This window comes from Diabrotica undecimpunctata, chromosome 1 (assembly GCF_040954645.1).
Source record: "Diabrotica undecimpunctata isolate CICGRU chromosome 1, icDiaUnde3, whole genome shotgun sequence".
In the NCBI taxonomy this organism is placed as follows: Eukaryota; Metazoa; Arthropoda; class Insecta; order Coleoptera; family Chrysomelidae; genus Diabrotica; species Diabrotica undecimpunctata.
This window is the reverse complement of record NC_092803.1, coordinates 41,330,017-41,352,350: the sequence shown is the minus strand read 5'-3', so window position 1 is coordinate 41,352,350 and position 22,334 is coordinate 41,330,017. Positions and strand designations below refer to the sequence as shown.

General features: G+C 33.3%; 2 protein-coding genes across 3 annotated transcripts in view; one reads left to right on the top strand and one right to left on the bottom strand.

Annotated features, from left to right (window-relative positions):
* Nucleotides 1-2,558, bottom strand: LOC140438734 (tRNA dimethylallyltransferase). 2 transcript variants are annotated; one of them, XM_072528382.1, is made up of 6 exons: nucleotides 2,351-2,558; nucleotides 1,922-2,295; nucleotides 1,690-1,828; nucleotides 1,522-1,637; nucleotides 516-726; nucleotides 1-418 (listed from the first exon to the last, which is right to left on the bottom strand). In XM_072528382.1, the coding sequence occupies exons 1-6, from the start codon at nucleotides 2,468-2,470 to the stop codon at nucleotides 83-85; spliced, it is 1,296 nt and encodes a 431-aa protein (XP_072384483.1). In that variant the 5' UTR covers nucleotides 2,471-2,558; the 3' UTR covers nucleotides 1-82. The 2 variants fall into 2 exon arrangements, with proteins under 2 accessions (XP_072384483.1, XP_072384487.1); XM_072528386.1 differs by having other exon boundaries at nucleotides 2,355-2,485.
* A 663-nt stretch (nucleotides 2,559-3,221) lies between these two features.
* The window catches only part of Strump (WASH complex subunit strump), a 33,617-nt gene continuing 14,504 nt past the window's right edge, over nucleotides 3,222-22,334 (top strand). The window contains exons 1-10 of the mRNA XM_072541579.1: nucleotides 3,222-3,460; nucleotides 3,551-3,653; nucleotides 3,707-3,898; nucleotides 3,951-4,162; nucleotides 10,046-10,381; nucleotides 10,505-10,997; nucleotides 12,829-13,072; nucleotides 15,381-15,725; nucleotides 16,564-16,784; nucleotides 17,217-17,443. Coding sequence (XP_072397680.1) covers nucleotides 3,339-3,460; nucleotides 3,551-3,653; nucleotides 3,707-3,898; nucleotides 3,951-4,162; nucleotides 10,046-10,381; nucleotides 10,505-10,997; nucleotides 12,829-13,072; nucleotides 15,381-15,725; nucleotides 16,564-16,784; nucleotides 17,217-17,443 — 2,495 coding nt within the window. The 5' untranslated portion in view covers nucleotides 3,222-3,338. The remainder of the gene's footprint in view (nucleotides 3,461-3,550; nucleotides 3,654-3,706; nucleotides 3,899-3,950; nucleotides 4,163-10,045; nucleotides 10,382-10,504; nucleotides 10,998-12,828; nucleotides 13,073-15,380; nucleotides 15,726-16,563; nucleotides 16,785-17,216; nucleotides 17,444-22,334) is intronic.

Sequence of the window (22,334 nt, the reverse complement as noted above, 5' to 3'; positions counted from 1 at the left end):
TAGTAAGCAAAAAATTAAACAAAATCAGTTTCTATTACACTTTTATGCTTAAATTACAGAATTTCTTCTCTACAATCTACAATCACAAAAATTCTTCATTGATTGCTTGAGTACTGCTGGTACCATTAGGATTCATAATTTTTTCCAACTTTCTCTTCTTTTCTAACCTCTTTCTGTGCCTATGTGACTTCAGATGGGTAGTCCATTGGAAATCACCCACAAACACCCTTTCACACACATCACAATTGTATGTACTGTCTTCACTATTTGGGGCTGAGTTAAGGTTTTGCTTTGGTAAAGGCTTGTGAGGGCAGATTGTGTTATTGACATAGCTATTGACTATTTCCTCTGCAATTTGGCTTACTTTTGATTCCCACATGGAAACATCGGATGTATCCAAACCATATATAGGTGGTATCTAAAATAAATCAACATTTTAATAATATAACAGTTGATACTATCCATTAGACAATAATAAATCATGATAATACACCATTTTATTCACTATTAGTTACCTTTCTGTCCTCTCTGCCAAGAAACCTGTTAAGAATCCACCTTTTCTGTTTCCTAGCATATCGCCTTGTCACCATTTTCAGCTGTTCAATTCCTTCATATAGTTTCTTCTTTCCTTCATCTGACTCTTGCTCTTCTTTGTTCAAAATCAGGTATGGATGGAATTCTTTAAAGCCAATTGATTGGAAAATTCCTTTACTGTAGTCAGGTGTGCTAAGAAAGAGGTAAAATAAGATTTTTTAAGTTGCAAAAGTAGTATCTTATTTTGTGAAAAGTTTCACTTCAACATTTCTTTCTTTATAATGTTTTAAAATTATAAGAGTTCACAAAAATTGTTTTATTTAACTTTTCTTACAGTATATTATAGTAAAGGAATTTTTACTAAGGTAAATACTAAAAGGTACTAAACTCCATTCGCTTTGCTCAGGCATATTTTGTCAGATTCATTGTAGGAAACCTACAACACAACAATTCCTACTTCTCAGTATTAATAGCTCAAGTATCCTACTATTGCAGACTTCTTTCTTTAAAAAAAGAAGAATTATTCTAAATAGTGGAAGTGTATACTAAACCCATCAAATTTTGGGTATTATATATTTAAAAAATATATTTTAGTTGTTATAATTTAACATAACTATTTATTATATGGTGCAGATAAATAAATATTGATTGTCGGTAATTCGCAAAGTTCTATTTTATTTAGTATTTAGTTTGTTTACTATTAATATTGGCTATGAGTACTCGTGCTTGGTTATATAGTAATTTCCAGCCACTTTTAGTCTGTCAAAAGTAACTAACTTCGCAAAAAAATAATTACTAAATTCACTAGACAGTTCGGACTGGGAATAGCGAACCAAGTATACCTACAATTCTAGTGTTTCAGTGCTTAATTACTACTCCTCTATTAAAATTGCTTTGTCTCTCAAATTAATGCAAGTTTTATTGGGACATTGTTACAACTAATAGTGAGCTTGTTAACTTTAATTAACAACTATCCACCAAACTTACTCATTGGTTAGTAGTCTTTGCTGATTGTATACTTTATGAAACTCAAGTAGTTCTGTTAAAAGTCCCTGCTTCAACATATCATCTACTCTATCATTCAGTCTTTGATCCAACACTTCCTAGAATGAGACCAAGTTACAAACAGAGATTATTTGATTATTTTCAATTAACCTGATCACACTGGAGCCACAAAACTAAAGAATTTGTAAAACGAAGACCTCCTCCTGATTTTGAACTATCCTTAGCACTTTGTTGTTCCTCAAGAAGTTCACTGTGCTTTTTTCCTTTCTTATATAATATTTCTAAGGACCTAGAATAATTTTAAAAATCGTATGTTAGGAAAATATACTTCATGCATGTATACATATGATGAATAAGATTGAAAGAAAATAGAAAATATGACCTTAGAATCTTTCTTTTGTTATTTGGATGAAGTCTTTTTGCCATTAGTGGATCTAATACCTTCAGTTTCTTGTGTAATTCTTCACTTGATAACTCATGATCATTATTTGAGAACTGACTTCCCACTTTCTGGAAATCTCCATCATCTATCAGGATCTTCCATAAGAGAGATTCTATATAATAGTTGGTACCTCCAACTACAATAGGCATCTTGTTATTATTAAACAAAGAATCTATAACGCTTAAAGCTCTATTCTTATACTGAACGACAGTGTACATCTCTTGTGGATCCAGAATATCTATCAGATGATGTGGTGCCACAGACTGTTCTTCTTTTGTAGCTTTAGCAGTAATAATATCAAGACCTTTATACACCTACGGAAAAATTTATTAATCCATACCCAAATTGAAAAAGCAATTTTAAGTATACTTGCATAGAATCGGCACCAATTATTTCACCGCAGAATTTTTTGGCCAATTCTAAAGATAATTTTGTTTTTCCTGAACCTGTGGCACCCAGAATGATTACTAAAGGGAGACGGGAAGTCATTACGACCAAATTTTCTCAATTAAACTTGATTAAACTTCAAATATTGTTATTGTTTAAAAAACACGTGTTTTGCTGTCAAAATTGTTCTGTCAACATTTCAAATATGTCAAAAAATATAGTAATCTATCACCAAAAAATGGCAAAAATAATTTCAAAGATGGCGCTACAGAAGTGTTTTCGATTTTATATCAATTTATTAATTTTAATTTTTTTATTTTAATTAACTATTTAAAAATTTATATTTATTATAAAATATTTTATTTTTAAACACAAACATAATGCCAAATTGAATGCATTCAATACGTAAATTAATCCGTAAAAATGGCAAAGTGCTGTGTGGTGCTGTTGTCGACTTCACTTTAAGATGTATAATAATCACAAAAAAATTAATCAAATTTACACCAATAATCAATCAATCAACACAAACATAATGCCAAATTTAATGCATTCAATACGTAAATTAATCCGTAAAAATGGTAAAGTGCTGTGTGGTGCTGTTGTCGACTTCACTTTAAGATGTATAATAATCACAAAAAATTTAATAAAATTTATACCAATAATCAATTACTATATTATTGGTCTATTCCACTTTAATTCAATTATTGAGGCTACGATTTAAGTCGGTATAAATGGTTATCAAGTTGAAACCATAGTTGAAAAGTTGAAACTAAATTCTCTACAAATACATTGTTGTCATATAGAGGGCGGTGTAGATTCAAATCATCCTCAGCATTGAAATAGTTGATAGTTGTCAATTTTTTGTTTACATTTATATTGAACACCCCCTTTACAACAAGTGGATTTAGTAAAGTGAAAAGTGATTTAGTTTAATAATTCCTTACTTTCAGAAATATTATATATTTTGAGTATGTCTGATTTTTTAGCTGATAATAACTCGTGTGGCCAAGTAATATTAAATTTAGTGTCTAGAGGAAACGCAATTATTTCCGAATTATTAAGACTTAAAGATTACATTCCTAGAGTTTATAGGTAAGTTAAATCTTAAAATATTTATAAATCTGTAAAATATTGTAAATTGTATATATCACCTAGATTATTTACCATTTTTTGTGGTTTTAGGTTGGAATCCAAACAAGATGTACAGAAATACAGTGATATCATTTTAGACTTCAATTATTTTAAGATCTCCGAGAGTCATGAACAGAAAATCGAAGTCAACGAGGTAAACTGTATCAATACATTAGACGAAATACATCTAATATATATTTCTTATAGGCACTTCGAGATTTGGACGAGGAATTTCGGGATAATCACATAGAGATTATAAAACGTTTTTACCTAGTTTTTGAGGGTATACATGCATATATTACTGATCTGAATCACTTTATTGATGAATTGAATGAAGGAATGTACATTCACCAAACTTTAGAAAATGTTTTTACTGATATAGAAGGAAAGCAAGTCATGGTAATATGAAACCAAAAAACTTTTATTAACTATTAAGATTTATTTATTTTAGTGTGAAGCTTTGTATTTGTATGGACTTATGTTAATAATAGTAGATGCTTACATAGAAGGAGTTGTCAGGGAACGATTACTAGTATCTTATTACAGATATGCACCTCAAAGACAAGATACAAAAAGTTGTATAGATGAGGTTTGTAAGTTACTGCGTGATACTGGATATGCAGGTGTCAAAAAGCCTTCTACATATCCTGAAGACTATTTCAGGTAATATATATGATATGATATATATATATCGACACCTCCTACGTAGAGTATCGTAAGTGTATTTGGTCAACTTTACAGAATAGCTGTTTAAAGGTTCGCTAATTGTTTATTGATCATTTTTCAGTGAGGAGACAATGAATATATTTGAAAATTCGCATATTAATTACGAAATAGGTGGGTAATAATCCTATGTAGTAATTTTATTACCATTATTTCTTGTTTTCGAGAAAAGTCACTTACGATATTTTACGTTGACCAACATAAAAAGTAAATTATAGTATGTCACACTTACTATGAATTACGTTGGGCACTACATGAAACTATTTATCGTATGTTATAGATACTACATTCTTCTTTGTAAAAAATGGTAAATAATTGTTGTAAGTAGTAGATGATATATTCTGCTTCGTTAAAATTTTAAATAATCATGTCGTAAGTTTATTAACCTCATTTTAATAAAAATATTCTGGGATATTTTTAGGAAAGTAGGCAATAAAAAAGTATGAAATTATTATTGATAGAATCACACTACCATATTTTATTGATAGAATAACCGTTATTTGCCATACATCAACACAACTTAAATTTTAATAAAACACACAAACTTCTAGTAACACAAAAATAAAAATACAATATAAACTATAATAACTTTCTAATAACTTTAAACATTTAAGAGAAATTGTGCAGTCAGTAACTATTCATAATTTTTGAAAGTTATTAGTAACAAATTATCAACACTTATTATTATTTATGGATAACATAAAATTAACAGACTTACTTTGAATGGCACAAAAAATAATACTTATTAAGTAATAGCCCTTTAAAATTAAAATAGTTAAAAATAAATTTAATAAAATCATTCATCAAATTCAGAATTGTGATCATTATCGCTTACATTCACGGATGGGAGATCTGCAAAAAATCCGCGATAGCTGCTAGGGATAATTTGAGAATTACACATATTCATCAAATCATCTTTTTTGGCCTTAGCAATAGGAAGGGTACTTTGGTACAAGGGTTCAACTGATGTAGAAGAATTTGTTGAACATTGTCGCCTCGTACTTTTTGTTACCGAAAGAACATAGTAATCATTGCTAGCCATATCATACTTATAATATAATTTATTGGGATCTTCAGGTTTCACAAAAACTTCTTTTATGTTGTTCCATTGTACTTTATCTCCACTGTTGCTTTTCATCCAATTTCCATTCAACAACAATTTGAAATTGGAGAAATCAGTGTGTTGCATTTCTTCCACTAAATAAGGTTTACCATCTTGTTTGGCCCAACGTACCAAACAGTACCACTCATGTGGAGTATAAATCAGTTTGTTTTTGGCGGATCTTTCTATCAAAGCGTGGACACTATCGCCCTCATTCTGAGTGTGTCCAACTTCTAAAAAGCAGTGACGAATAGTAACTTTTAAAGTCGATGCGGCATACAAATACATGGCATAAACTATGCGATTGCGGTTTTGGCCCACACAATTATCGGACTAAAATCTAAATTCATTTGTGCCTAAGTCCTTATGTTTTGAAATAAACTTCATTAAACAGCTAGAAACTTCATTAGCGCCCCTTTTGCCCTGCCCTTCATGCCACATGAAGCAAGTACCTTCTTTATCCCCGACATTGAAAACAGTGAAGTTAAATATTGATAGTTTACGTTTATAATAAAGAATACTCAAATTACCGTGTGGAGCATTAAGTATTTTCTGAAAATCGAATGTAGCTGTTAATATTGTTCCCTTAGAGGTTTTAGCGTCGTTTTTATCACAGCACTTTCTTTCACGTGCGAGATTTTTACTAAGCACATGTGATTCATAAATTTGTGTTTCAAGTAATGTTGGTTTAGATTTATTTTTATAAATGTGACATTTATCACATTGGTCCTTTTTGGGAATGTAAAAACTCAATTTAAAATGTTCGTTAACAATATCACGATATTGCCTTTCAGTATTAGCTATAGAAGAGTATACTTGTTCGTCAAACCATTCCTTGTATAAATCAAATAAGCGATGAAAATTCAAATCGCTATCCAAATAAAGATTATCACTTCTACTTCGTGTGTAATGAGATTCTACGGGTTGAATGGTCTTAATGTGATCACAAACACTTTTGACAACGTCTTCGGTTATCACCTTACGATGATTATGATGGCGTCCTCGCTGGTCTATTTGTATCAAACCGCTAGCAACGTCTACTTTTTCCAAAGCAGTGTAGACAAACTGCTCGCTTATAGAGAAAGTATTTAAAAACGTCTTTTTACAAACAGATATAAATTCGTTCTTATTATCTCTCTTCACTTTTAGTCTATAAATGAGAGTAAAATTGCGCCTTGAGACTGTATCAGTAAAAACCCTTCGTTTTTTTTGTTTTACCATTAAATAAGCTACAAAACCCCATTGCTTTTCCCTGTTACCTAAATCCCAAAATTTATTGAAAATTGAAATCCTTTCATCGGTACTAATTTTTGAAGTACATTTTTGTCTACAATTTTCTGGACACATGGGTTTTAATGATTTCGCTAATCTGGTTGTACCATCACGACTTTTATATGATTTACCTGTATTTTTTAGTCTTTTTCTTGTATTATCAATCCAAGATGCAACATGTCGATGTCTAATGTTACCTACATCCTTTCGAGAAACCTTTTTGCGTTTCCTAGAACATTTCGGAGTTGACTCGGACAATGAAGACATCGGGGTGTTAGCTTGGGGTGTTGATAGTAGGTCGGTATTTTCATACCAAGGACAAAAGTTGTTATCACAATTGTAGTCTAAATGGCTTTCAGCGCACTCTGGGGATGGAATGGGTGCGTTATCTTCCTCTGACCGGTTCTCAGTTGATTCTAAAAATAATTCATTGTTAAAAACTATTGTGTACCTATAAATAATATGATTATTATTTTTTATTTATAAATATTTACCAGAAAACGGGGAAGGAGGAACGTTATTGTAATCTTCATCATCTGTATCTGACAAAAAATCCATAATTTGTTCTATTGCACTCATGTCTACATCCGATGGCAGAGGTGATTCTGGAAAAAGAAAATGAAATAAGTTAAATTTAAAGATTTTTTGGCACGTATAATATTGTAACTTAAATAACCAAACGAAGTAATCTATGGTAAGTAGTAGATACGATAAAAAAACAATATGAGACGCCAACGTAAAATATCGTATCATATACATACGACATAATTTTTAATTATTTTCCGGTGTAAAATATCTTATTTAACACTTACGATATTTTTTTTTATAGTGCAGACAACGTAAAGTATAGTAAATATAACTTAAGATATTTTTTTTATAGTGCAAACAACGTAAAGTATAGTAAATATAACTTACGATATTTTTCGTCGGTAAATATAAAAATTATTACGTTTATATTTAAATAATAATTTTACTACAAAATATCAATACACAATAATACATACCTTCATTTCTTTCAGTTTCTTCAATCAAAGGCGTTGTTTTAACTAAAATATTGCCTCCATAATTTGAATTTTCAACAGTCTCTTTTTTGCGTATTGTATCACTTTGGTTTTCTTTTGTTACGAGATTAATAATTCTATGTCCTCGAGACGACATGTCTTGTATTAAATTCTATTACTATTATTTAACTTACGAAGTAATGTAGAAATAACAAGAATTAATTTGCCACGCGAGGAGCTTGTCTCTTCACCAACTACTCTGTCGTTACTGATAGTATTGTTATTCAAGAACACTGGTGTCTGCCATGACCGAGTGCCCCTCCCACACCACCACCGTATAATATCGGTAGTAGAACATACGATTGTATACTTGGACGAAAGTAAACATACGACATTTTACATTCTAATTCTGGAGGCCTTCTAATAGAAATATTAAAATTTTAATTACCGCAGGCGTTAGTTTACATGTATAGAAGTATGAAAATGAAAAAAAGTGAAAAACTGAAATTTGTTGGTTACGATACTTTACGTAGGAGGTGTCGATATATATACACTCGCGATCATAAAATCCGGGTCATCTTGAAAATTTCAAGTTTCTTAAATATTTTTGCCTCTGGTGCAGTAATAACCTTTTTTTTGGCTAATGTATTTTTTATTTGTCATCGATGTTTGTTTTGAAAGAAAAAAAATGGTTTTTTATTGTATTTATTGAAAAAAACAGAAAATAAGTCAAATTGTTGATAAAACAGACATACGAAAAAATATGGAAAATACAGAACGTGGTAAAAAATCAGTGAAATTTCAATGACCAATATCGTGTATTGCCTCCTCTTGCTCTAATAACCTCTTGCAGATGACGGGGCATACTCTCAATTTTTCTCCGGATTACATGTTGTGGTATGTTATTCCACTTTCTCACTAACAGATCCTTAAGCTCCTGTGCATTGTTAGGAGGAGGTGTATGGGTTTGAATACGTTTTTTCAAATCGTCCCAGAGATGTTCGATGGGATTCAGGTCCGGAGACCTAGCTGGCCAGGCTACCCTCGTAATTCTAACTTCGTCCAAGCATTACATACTGATCCTGGCAACGTTCAATCGCACGTTGTCCTGCATAAAAACGGCGTTTTCTCCAAGCCCTGTCATGTTGGGCATAACATGTTCTTCCGGAATCTCCGTAATGTACCTTCGTGCAGTTAGGGACCCATTTTCGATGAAGGGTAATTCTGTGTGGAAGTCGGAAGATATACCTCCCCAAGCCATGGCCGAGCCTCCACCAAATGGCATTCTTGGAGCAATGCAAGCTTGTGAAAATCGTTCACCGGTTCTCCTCCAAACTCTTACACGTCCATCGGATCCAGTTAGGCAGAAACGGGATTCATCTGAGAATAACACTTTGCTACAATCGTTAATTTCCCAATGCGCGTATTGTTGAGCAAAAGCTAGTCGTGCAACTCGAGGCACCCGGCGAAGTGGCGGTCCTCTAGCCATTACCCGAGAAGATAGTCAAGAAGAACGAAGTCTTCTTCTGACTGTTGCAACACTAAAATTGCGATTTCGTACTTCCTCTAGACGATTTTGATGCATAACCGCTGTTGAGGTCCGGTTTCGTAAAGACTCAAACACAAGGAAACGGTCATCTAGTGCCGTCGTCGTTCTCCTTCGTCCAGAGCCAGGTCGCCTGGTTAGCAAACTTGCCTCCTGAAAACGTTGAAGCACACGTTGAACCGTAGAAAGGCTTACGCCAACAGTTCTTGTGACTTGCCGTTGAGTGTGACCGTCTTCCACAAGTGCAACAATTTGTGCCGTTTCAACAGTCAAAGGCATTTTTGTCAAAAAATAAACACTAATAATGGCACTAATAAACACTAATGGTGGCAATAATAAACGTTTGTCCGTTGCATTTGAACAGAAAGTCGAAGCACAAACGAGACATTTAAAACAAGCGGAGTTACAGGTAGCTTTCATTTTGGGAAGTGTGCACTTTACCGCGAAATCGACACTATTGGAATTCTTTGTTACAAAGGAAACCGCAACAATTCTCAGAAACATGCATTAGTTTGTATTTGTGTTATTATTATTTACGATAAAGCTCGTTAAAAATGAAATATCGATGATTTTCAAGGTGACCCGGATTTTATGATCGCGAGTGTATATATATATATATATATATATATATATATATATATATATATATGATACGATATATATATATATATGATACGATATATATATATATATGATACGATATATATATATATATATATATATATATATATATATATATATATATATATATATATATATATATATATATATATATATATATATATATGATATGATATGATATATATATATATATATATATATATATATATATATATATATATATATATAATAAATTTTGAGTGTATTTTGTTTGAGTTTAAATATATTTTTTCTGTTTTTAGGAGAATATTCATAAAACCAACCTATATTGACTATGCAATTGGCTGTTTGAGATCAGATGATATTTATAGCCAAGTTTCAGTATATCCTCTACCCAAACACAGAAGTACAGCATTAGGTAATCAAGCTTCCATGCTGTATGTCTGTCTTTTCTTTTCAACTGATATTCTCCACTCCCAGACTGCTGTAATGAGAGAAATTGTAGATAAGTTTTTCCCTGACAACTGGACAATATCCTTATATATGGGCTACACTGTTAACTTAATAGATTCTTGGGATGCTTTTAAAGCTGCTAAATCTGCATTAAACAACACTTTGGAAGTTACTAATGTTAAGAGGTGAGATTTGCAATAATGGAGGTTTGTAAACTTTTATTTCAAATTTTCTTATTTGTTGATTCATTTAATTTGTATTTTTAACACATTGCGAACAAAACAATTATTTGGTTGATATTTTTTTAGCTATGCTTCAACTTATGGATCAAATGTTCCAAATCTCTTGAAAAAAACAAGTCTTCTGCTTAAAGAAGGCAACATAACCAGTGAAAATCTACTAAAAGACATAAACAACCTCATCACAACGATAAGAGAATGCAATGTAACTGTTAGGTGGCTGATGCTGCATACTGTACTAAAACCTGGCCAAACTGATAAGTTAAAAAGATCAAAACAACTCAGAGAATTGGTCATTACAGAAGCCAAGTGTGAGCCTGGACTTCTTTTCAAACTTCTGTTGAACACTGCACAGCTGGAATTGGTAATAAGAGATTTGTACAAACAGCTGCTAACAAACAAAGAGACTCAGTGGGAAGAATTGAAGACTGAAACTAACACTAGTTTGCTGGAGTTATCTGAAGTTTTTGGTGGGTCAAAACCGCTAACTAGAATTCCTAAAAATGAAAAGCTGCAGTTATGGTTTGTAGAGATTTCCAAGGAAGTGCAATCTCTGTCCCAGGTATGTAATTAAGTCATGTATTACTTCTATAAAATTAGATATTCAACAATTTCAAAATTAATATATTTTTGACACAAATACATAGTAATTTTTTATTTGGAAAAAGTAGATATTTTATCCCCTTTTTGTAATTTATCAGGATATGCCCCTTTTCCCACTATAATTGTTTTAATACTTTTTGTATATACTAAGTATATACAGCTCATTGGCTAAGGAACTGGCTCGCCAGCCAGATGGCCTGGGTTCACTCCTTAGCACAGGTTCCAGAACATTTTCAATTTATAATTTAACTGAGTTGTCACTGTACTTCAGAGGACACATAAAGACGTTAGTTATGCAAGTAGCAGTTAAAACTAAATATATGAGACAGACAGTTACATAAATGGAAGATATACAATAAGCTAATTAGCTATGGTACAACCAGTTATAACAACAAACAGCTTTCAAACAAAGATAGTTGATTTTTTAAGATCCACATATTATGAGACGGTCCTATAATTCAATTACTACCAGATAATTTTCATATATATTACTTCCTTCAAAATCCTGGGTGCTGTTATAAAAATTACATTTCTACATCACTTAAGTATGACCAACTGGTTAGAAATTACCCACTGAAGAATTATAGTAAATAATACAATTTATTCATTATAATTTAATCTCTCAATGGCATTTTTTCATAATGTACTGAACAGATGGATTTATAACATTAATAATAATAACATTGTTAACTATACCTACAATCTGGCAACACTATGTGAAAATAATAACATATTTAACGATGTGCTAGGGATTAATAAGGAAATAGCCAATATTTGTCATATCTGAAGTTAAAATAAATATAGTAGTGCTCTGTATATGCCGGTAATATGTTCTGGACATTACAGCGGTTATGTGAAACTGTGAATAATAACTAACATTAAACACATCCCGTTAGTACACACATATTATATCTACTGACATTTATAAATATATATCACCATTATCACAGCTATTCATTTTTTTAGATTGTGGCAGTGTCAAGCAGCACATAGTAATCCTCTTTTTGAGGTGGGTTAATACTCTTTAATTTATTTATTTCCCATAATTCTTCATGTTTCTTTGCAGCTTTGGTTATGCATATTCAATGCTGTCTGTTTCTGCATTTTGTCATCCAGTTTGTTATTTTCATTATTTTTGTGTCCTCTGCTATCTAGAAGGTACTCTCCTCATTAAATGTCCTACAAATTCTTGCTTAACTGTCTTGCTTTTATATATTTTATGTATTTTAGCCACATAGCAAGGTCTAATAAATAACACTTAGGTTACATATTGAAAATATTAGATTTTAAAAACCTTGTGACACAAGGTTGATGGTTGATTCACTTTCAGGGAACATACAGATTAATTATTGTAAAATTAGTTTGATAGATATATTTTAATTAATTTAAATAGATTTCAACAGAACATTGTGAATATGAAATACAATTAATTGTTTGTATATCATTTTTCTAGGGAGAGGGGCATCCCATAGCCCTCCCTTACCAGCCGCCATTGTTTGTTAGAGATAATCCTATTTTCGAAATTGTTTTATTCCTTTGAAATAGAACTCCTTATCCAACTGAATTATTGTATTGGTAAATGGTAGGATAGTTTGACTATGCCTGAAAGCTTGAGTATTTTAAACTAAAGATGAATATGTTATTTAATTCCTACATAATATATCAGCAATACCAATGGGAGAGGGGTTTCGAGTTATTGATTCATTACGTAGATATCTATATTTATAATGAATATTTGAAATTTTATTTACTTTATGCAAACTTTCATATAAACATAAAATATTTCTCAGGAAAATAGCAGTTCATCTAGAAAAATAGTCCTGTTAATACAAGCCCTGGAAGAAGTACAGGAATTCCACCAACTGGATAACAACATGCAGGTTATCCAATTCCTTTCAGAAACTAGGAAATATCTAGATCAGATGGCCAGAACGATGACTATAAAAGAAGATATTTTGATTAATTTGCAAATAATAGGAGATCTCAGTTATGCTTGGGAACTCATTGATTATTACACCAACATTATGCAACTAGGTAAGTCAAGCTTTGACTTTTCTTCTTAGGGTTCTGTATCCATTAGGAAATTAGCACCTACACTAGACCATTTTGTATTACTGCTGATCTAAACAACTTATTCATGTTTTGTTACATGCATTACTGTGTATCTTTTATCCATACATTTTTTCTTCTTTCTGCTCCTCTTGTATCTTCGATCTTACATCCAATCAAGGTTTGATTTCTATGATAAAGATATGACTGAAATACTTAAATGAAATACTTAGATTTCTTTCTTTAATTCAGTTGTTAGTTCATCGGTTTTTTTTTCCATTCTTTTTCAATGTTTACTGATATTACTGACCCATGATATTCTCGGTCTCTTCAATAATATCAGACTCCGAATATTTTCACTTTCTTTTATAACTTTTTTGCATACAAAACCGTAGAATACGTAGCACCTGAGTATTATGTAGATCTTACTTCCTCGATCCATGCTTTTCCTTCCCAGGTACGTTATTTTGACTACTTGTTAACATAACATAAACAAATGAGACTCAACTAGAGCAGAAGTTAAGTCAACGAGAATACAAATGGATGTGTATTATTAATGTCTTGCTGATAACCATGGTTATGAAATACTAAAAATAAAGGGAAATAGGATAAGTTTTTAAGGGTAAAAAACATTGAGGGTTTTCATGTTACGTCATTAAGTCGTGGTTTGAGATTAAACTGGGTATACCAACGTGTACATTGGAGCCTACAAGAATAGAGTTATGAGTTATTCACAGATGCAGCTAGGTTTTGTTTATACCCTGATTTAAGAAGAGTGAGGGTTTGGATTGGAGAGGATCTGGCCGACAAGAGAGTTTCAGACATTAACAGGGGAGGAGGATCTGGTCTGAAAGAAAGTTTCAGATGGGCGAGAATAATTTTTTATCATCGAACTGATCACTGATCCCGCTTTTGTGGAGGACATTTTGGATCAATATCAATATATTGATTGTATCTTAGAACCTGTTGTCCTTCCATTTGTCACTGTTACAGGACTTGATTTGTGTTACATGCAGTATAATGCAAGGCCACTTACAGGAACAGTAAGAGATTAGTTTCATAATGAAGATATTACACTTTTACCTTGGCCAGCACAATCGGCAGATTTTAATCTCGTCAAGAATGTATGGAATATGCTTCATACAATACATCAATAATATCCGCTACGCCGATGACACTGTGTTACTAGCAACCAGCCTAAACTATCTGCAGGCCTTACTAGACCGAGTGCGAACTGTGAGCGTATCATACGGACTGAACCTTAATATTAAGAAAACTAAATTTATGGTTGTCAGCCGTACAAATTTAGATCCCGGGGCACTAATGGCAGGTAGCGAAGAGATCCAGAGAGTCGACAGATTCACTTACCTTGGAACTACCCTCAACATACAATGGGACTACGCTCAAGAGATTAGATCCAGAATTGAAATGGCACGGTCTACATTTATTAAGTTGAGATCCTTGCTGTGCTGCAGTGATCTCAGTTTGGGAACCAAGATGCGGATAGTGAGGTGCTACGTTCTTCCAGTGTTACTATATGGAGTTGAAGCCTGGACACTGACGCAAGCCACTGAAAAACGAATCGAAGCCTTCGAGATGTGGATATACAGAAGGATACTAAAAATATCTTATGTGGACCATGTCACCAACGTTGAGGTCCTACAGCGCATGACAAAAGAAAAAGAAGTGCTTAATTTAATTAAACAACGTAAGCTTGAGTACCTCGGCCACGTGATGCGGAACGAAGAAAAATATCGAATTCTTCAACTTGTTATGCAGGGTAAAGTATTTGGCAGAAGAGGACCGGGAGGCCGTCGTATCTCGTGGTTGAAAAATCTCCGACAATGGTTTGGGATGACCTCAACGGAGCTGTTTCGCAGAGCAGTCAACAAAACCATGATAGCCTTGATGATCGCCAACATCCGGACCGGATAGGGCACTGGAGAAGAAGATGCTTCAAAGACTGATTGATTACTTCAATCAAAACTGATGTAAATACGAGAAAAAAACTTATTTGTTCCTGAGACATTTTTGACGTGTGTATTTGTGTTTCTTTGCCTTGTCAATAATCCTTCTCATAATCTATGGAGCACAAGAATACGTTAGCATATCTTCATCATTAACCTTATTAAAATAAACTGCTTCTCTTGTTACAAAACTAGAGATAAGCGTTAATACATCAATAATCATTTTCTCACTTTCTTTAATAATATAATTTATGTTAGATTTTCTATTTTTTTCTTTATATTGGTTGATCGTTTTTCACAATTAACAATCTCTTATATTTTTTTAGGGATCAGAAGAGAACCAACCCTAGTCATTAAAATGCGAGCGGTATTTTTAAAACTTTCTTCTGCTCTGGAAATCCCCCTGCTTCGAATCAACCAAGCCCACAGCGAAGACCTGATATCAGTGTCGCAATACTACAGCAAAGAGCTGGAAATCTATGTTCGAAAAGTATTGCACATTATCCCGAGTATGATGTTTGAAAAATTAGCAAGAATCATCGAGATGCAGACGACTGTACTGAAAGAATTGCCAACCAGAGTTGATAAGGATAAAATCAAGGATTATACTCAGTTAGACGAAAGATTTGAGTTTGCCGAATTGACTAATTCGATATCAGTGTTCAGTCAAGGTGAGATCCACTGATTCATTAATCGTACTATTTAATCGTTAATGTTGTTACTGCCACTAGTTATATGTAGAAAGTTGAATCAGTTTAATGCTTTATATAATTTTCTTACTATTTTTATTTTTTCTGCGGTGCATTGGTAAATATACAACGATGACGGATTTCCGAGGCGCAAATACGCGACATATAATTGTCGCGTAATCAAAATATTAGAATATTTTATTATACGTTAAACGTTAGTTTATTTGAATGCCACTCATTTAACTGCGGCCTGAACATACCCCCTTAATGTACTTTATTTACTGGGCTACGCATCCCTTAGACACGATGTTCTTACTCCTCAAGATTGGGTATTAGGATGATGTATAGTCGGCTGTCCTGTATCCATCCGTTTGTTTTCAGCGCTTTTCTGCATTGGATTTTTGTATTAGTGAAGGTTTTCTTCAGGAGTATGGGTTTGGTAATCAAGTATATGATTACACCGTGAGGTGGTTTTTCCGGAGTGGGATCCGGTAAACTCTTGCCTAACTCTTAGGTGAGCAGTCCTGAGATTACTTGTAGGTACTACAATAGGGCAGTTATGACGAACATGAGCACCTCCATCGACATTAAGGTAGCACTGCTCTTTGGAGAGGAACACGAAATTGAATTTAAATAATGCTAACATTATCTTGTCTAGGAACAAATGTTTAATTTTGTGGTTTTAGGTTCTGTGCGTAACACAACAAATAATTTGGGAATAATGTCATACATGTTCAAAGAAAGAAGTTCATACATTGCTGGAAGCAGACCTTGACATAAATTACATATTAATGGTATGGAATTCTTATATATTTTTCAGGTATGAGGATGATGAAAAGTACTCTAGTAGGTGTCGTACGCTTGGATCCAAAGCAATTACTAGAAGATGGAATACGAAAGGAATTGGTCCAGCATATTTCAAAGGCTTTGCACAATGAGTTGATATTCAGTCCAAAAGCGAGATACGAAGAACTTGATCAGAAACTGAAGAATTTGGTGAGGATCATGGATGGGTACAAAAGATCTTTCGAATATATCCAGGTAAATGATTTACGTACATGTATATTACAGGTATGAGTTATAGAACAAGATTGTACTAGTCGGTATCATATGCCGGAGTTCCAAGACATAAAGTTTTCTAATGTTTCTTGGATCTACAGCGTCTAAAGCAGTGCAGGGGCACCTGTGTTTCTTAGCCTTAAATTCGGGACTTGATTGACTCTTTTTTAACATTTCTGTCTCTTCTAATTTCTTGTTGCCAAAAATTTTTGTTACTTTCTTTTCTTGGTGTAGTAGGTTCATTACATTTTCTCTTCCCTTTTGATATGCTAAACATTGATTGTATTCTGATATTACAATGAAGAGATCTTCTGCATAGTATGAACTGTTGAGATTTTTTATGTGATTCCCAAACTTTGCCTCATAAGTACTTAAATGGATAAACACAAATTGTATGTTTTTTTTGTGTTTTAGGATTACATAAACGTAAATGGTTTAAAAATATGGCAAGAGGAAGTTACTCGAATTATCAATTACAACGTAGAACAAGAATGTAACGGATTTTTACGGTTCAAGGTTCATCCCTGGCAGAGCGTTTACCAGAATAGATACGTGCCGATACCGATTTTTCCGTCGATAGATCAGAGCGTCAATTTCATCGGTCGGTTGGCGAGAGAAGTCATAAGACTGACAGATCCTAGGTAAGTTGCAGGTTTTTAACTCCTCATTATATTTCTGTAGCAGTAAATGGTCGTTCTTTTGCAGTTTTTTATTTATTTTAATAAACCAAAAGACATTGCACCATTTTATAAATCTGTGGCTTGGTTCTAAAAGGGCCAATGTTAAAATTCTTCGAAATTTAGTGTGGCCCTGATTCTTACTGAGAAAGATTAATACTTTATTGTGTAGAAAGGTCGTAAGTCTATGGACTGTCATAAGCACTGTATGGAAATTCCACCAAGGCCAATGTAAATTACTAGCATGTTTCATATTTATATTTATAGGCCCGGAGTTATTCATTGTAGAACGGTCTAAGTCTACATCGGCCCTTCTAACGAAAAATATTTTCCTACTCTGTTGACACCGTCAAATAATCGAGTGAGCAACACTTGGTTCGCCCAAAATTCACCGTAGCTGAACTCATCAATTTACGTGTGTTAAGTGTTACACTATGTCTGATCGATGTAAAAGGATTGTCCAACTCGGTAGAGAGCTGAATGTTCAAGAAAAAGGTAAGTTTATTGATTGGCTTTCTTTAAGATAAATAAATATAAGGTTGAATGCTCGAATAAATGAACTTTGATCAGATAAAAGGCATATATCGAGCACAGTTTAATTAAATCTTGCCCAAGTACTTTCGATCCCTAGATCATCTTCAGGGGCATCTGAAATAAGCCAAGAAACGTTTTTTTATAACCAAAGAAATTTAATAACTTCGATAAAAACTCGAAGTTTTATGGTTGAAAAAGGTTTTTTATATGATTAACGTTTATAGACTTACTTCGTCAATTGTGGCCTATCCGGCAAGAACAAGATGTCATAAACATAAAATTGTACATTACACTACACTACAAATAGACAAACAAACACTTTAAAATAATTTAAGGGAGGCTACATTGCTTGAAGAAGTCGGAGACAGAATGGCTCCTGATCTAACGGAAATGTTGGGGTGACATATGACAAATGACAACTTGGATGAGCAGTCACAATCATAGATATGTGATCTGCACCTTTTACAATTCTATGAAACTAAGTATTGACCAAAAGATTCTTTAAGATAACGTTTTTTGAGGTTATGTCTCCTAATCGGCATCGATCGACTTTGTAAAACTACGTTATGTATTTCTTTTATTAATTTTAGTTAGTATTAATAGAAATGCAGGACAGCACTAGCTGACGACTGTGTGTTAACGCGCTGTTATAATTATTTTTAACACATGTTATTGTTACAACTAACCTGTTACTGTTAAGTGTATTTAATTAAAATTTAATTGTTATGAATAGGTTCGCGATACAGTTTCTATATATAGTTCGTCCCAAACCCTTCTTTCAGTGCGTCATAGTTGATCGAATTCTCTCTAACGCATTAAGCTAGAAGTGACAGAAAAAAACGTGAGTCTGTGATTATTTTACATAGAACTTATAAACTTATTTATCGTAAGCTAATTCTACTTACGGATGTATAATTGGTTGGAGTTTAGAATACGCTAAATAGATATCCAATCAATGATGCGCATAAATATAATTTGATGCAGATTGTCTCAATCGTGACAGTACTTTCACTATGTCAACTGATAAAATGATAATTGTCATTCCAGGTTAGTATTTTCAGACATTTTACAGTGAAAATTTAATTTTGTATTTATTTATTGTATAATAAAAATATTTTAAATATGCCGAGATATATCGAGAAAGAACAAAGACTAATATTAAAATTATTAAATTATTTTCAATTAGAAAAAGACAGATTACGATCCTGCAACTGTCAAATTTAACTAAAATGTCATGCAATAATTCTCGACATTCTTAAAATCCTATATGACGTCAAAATTAGTGACGCACTGAAAGCAGGGTTTGGGACAGACTGTACCATCATTTTGCGGAGAAGATACATTATGTATTAAATAATGTCATTTAGTCAGGGTATATAGATACATGTATACCAGCTTTCGCTAACTGGTGTCATCAGACCCACTTAAGTCCAGCTGTTAGAACTCGAGATTGATTTTTGTTAACTTTCCTTTTAGGTAAATCTGAGACAAACATCTCTAATTTTTGGAATCCAAGTTGGTCGTTACCTGGCAGATCTTGTATGGCTCTGACACCATTTTGCATTTACCATGTAATTCCGGGGAAGTATGCAGTACAACGCAGCCTCAAGTAATGGAAGCGCACAGTTCTACAGCTGTTTCTGATATCGCACAAGAAGATCATGATGACGTGAATCAAAGCAGCTCGGATGAATTCATTCCCAGTTCCAACTCATCTGACTCTAATATGAGTTCTGATCATTTGGTGAGAAAAAAGAAGTACAGTAAACGAACAGAAGTCCATGTGACGTTATTGGGGTACATACCTTGACCAGGAAATGTAGAGGAAGGAAAAAGAAAGATGAAGGCCAATTAACGAGAAAAAAAGAAATAGTCGAAATCAACGAGGAAAGCATACGAACCACTCAATAATATCATCTAAAGATAAAGAACGAATAAAGGCCCACATCAATATGTTCCCGACATATCAGAGTCACTACTCACGCTCTCATACTAAAAAGCTTTATCTATCATCTGATCTTTCAATATCACAGATGTATCGCCTTTATGAACAAAACTGTATTGATGATAAAATTGAGCCCAAGAGTTCATCAATTTACAGAAAGATTTTTGTGGAGGAATTTAATTTATCTTTTCACAAGCCAAGCAACGATACATGCGGTAAATGTGACAAATATAGCCACCTCATTAAGACTGCTAGTGAAATAGAAAGATGTAAGGTAGAAGAGGAACAAAAGTAACATTTGCATGTAGCTAGCATAGCATATGAAGAAAAAAAGTGTGACAGGAACAGATGTAAGGATAACCCAGGTTTAGTTGTGGTTAGCTTTGACCTCCAAAAATGTCTCCCTACACCCTTACTAAAAAACAACTACTCCTACAAAAGGAAACTATGGACGTTGAACTTAACTTTTTTGAATCGAATGCTACAAGCAACTCAGCCATTTGCTACTTATGGAATGAAACTCTTACAAACCGTGGTGGTCAAGAAATCGCATCTTGTATATTTGCTTACCGGAAAAAGAGAGCATAAGAGAAATTATATTTTATAGTGACTGTTGCCCAGGCCAAAACAAAAACATATATCTTGCTGTAATGTTCCTACGTAGTATTGAACACTTACGGATTAAAGGACGACATGTGACTATAACACATAAGTTTTTGCTTCCAGGACACACCCATATGGATCTGATTCGATTCATGCAGCCATAGAAAAAACGAAGAGAGTAACTACTGCCATTATTGATATCCCTAGAGACTGGGCCAACTTGATAAGATTGGTTCTTAGAAAGTCTCCTATTATTGTCAACGAAATGGAGCAGAACCAGTTTTTGAACTTCAAAGCAATGCTGACAAACTATTATCAACATAGAAAAGTCAATACCAATGGAGACCCAGTATAATGGAACAAGATAAGTAGGTTGCATTACACCTGTGAAAGTCCAGGGATATTTTTTTAGAAAACATCATACGAGGCGGAATCTGCCTTTATGACTGTTGACTAAGTTAGGAAATTTAGGCATCCATCACAATCGACATTGAGACCACTTTTCACGAAGCCGTTGGGTATTCCAGCGACCAAAATACAACATCTTAGAGACTTAAATGCCTTCCATCGACCAAAGCAGAGGTCCATATTATGAACAGTTTATCAATTCTCTAACTACATCATCAACTGGTGTTGGCACTTTAAGTGGTGATAGCTGTGATGAAGATGAAGTCTAGATATTATACTACTCCCAAAATTAATGTATTTTTTTAAATAAAACTTTGCGTTTTTATTGTAAATTTCATTGTATCGTAGATAATAGAATAAGGGTCAAATTTAATAAAAAATACTTTTTTTCTGTTGAAAAAAGGGATGATGTAGTTTTTTTTTTCAAGAAAGAATTGAAAAATATTGAACATTTTAGTCTATCCGTAAAAATCATGTATTTGTTGATAACTTCACGTAACGACAATTTCCAATAATGTGGAAATGGGTCTACAACTCAACTCACAATTTTATGTCAATCTTTCAACTTAAATATCTCAAAACCACTGTTTTTGACATTGGCCCTTTTAGAACCAAGCCGCAGAAATACACTCGCGATCATAAAATCCGGGTCATCTTGAAAATTTCTGAAGTTCTTGAAGTTTCTTAAATATTTTTGCCTCTGGTGCAGTAATAACCTTTTTTTGGCTAATGTATTTTTTATTTGTCATCAATGTTTGTTTTGAAAGAAAAAAAAATAGTTTTTTATTGTTTTTATTGAAAAAAACAAATCAAATTGTTGATAAAACAGACATACGAAAAAAAAATGAAAAATACAGAACGTGGTAAAAAATCAGTGAAATTTCAATGACCAATATCGTGTATTGCCTCCCCTTGCTCTAATAACCTCTTGCAGACGACGGGGCATACTCTCAATTTTTCTCCGGATTACATGTTGTGGTATGTTATTCCACTCTCTCACTAACAGATCCTTAAGCTCCTGTCCGTTGTTAGGAGGAGGTGTATGGGTTTGAATACGTTTTTTCAAATCGTCCCAGAGATGTTCGATGGGATTCAGGTCCGGAGACCTAGCTGGCTGGTAATTCCAACTTCGTCCAAGTATTACATACTGATCCTGGCAACGTGCGGTCGCACGTTGTCCTGCATAAAAACGGCGTTTTCTCCAAGCCCTGCCATGTTGGGCATAACATGTTCTTCCGGAATCTCCGTAATGTATCTTCGTGCAGTTAGGGACCCATTTTCGATGAAGGGTAACTCTGTGTGGAAGTCGGAAGATATACCTCCCCAAGCCATGACCGAGCCTCCACCAAATGGCATTCTTGGAGC

Excerpts from the sequence above, each read along its gene's own strand:
- LOC140438734 (XM_072528382.1), bottom strand. The coding sequence starts at position 2,470 with ATGACTTCCCGTCTCCCTTTAGTAATCATTCTGGGTGCCACAGGTTCA. Across the intron at positions 727-1,521 it reads CAAAGACTACTAACCAATGA|CACACCTGACTACAGTAAAG; the intron begins GTAAGTTTGGTG and ends CCTCTTTCTTAG. Across the intron at positions 419-515 it reads TTGGCAGAGAGGACAGAAAG|ATACCACCTATATATGGTTT; the intron begins GTAACTAATAGT and ends GATTTATTTTAG.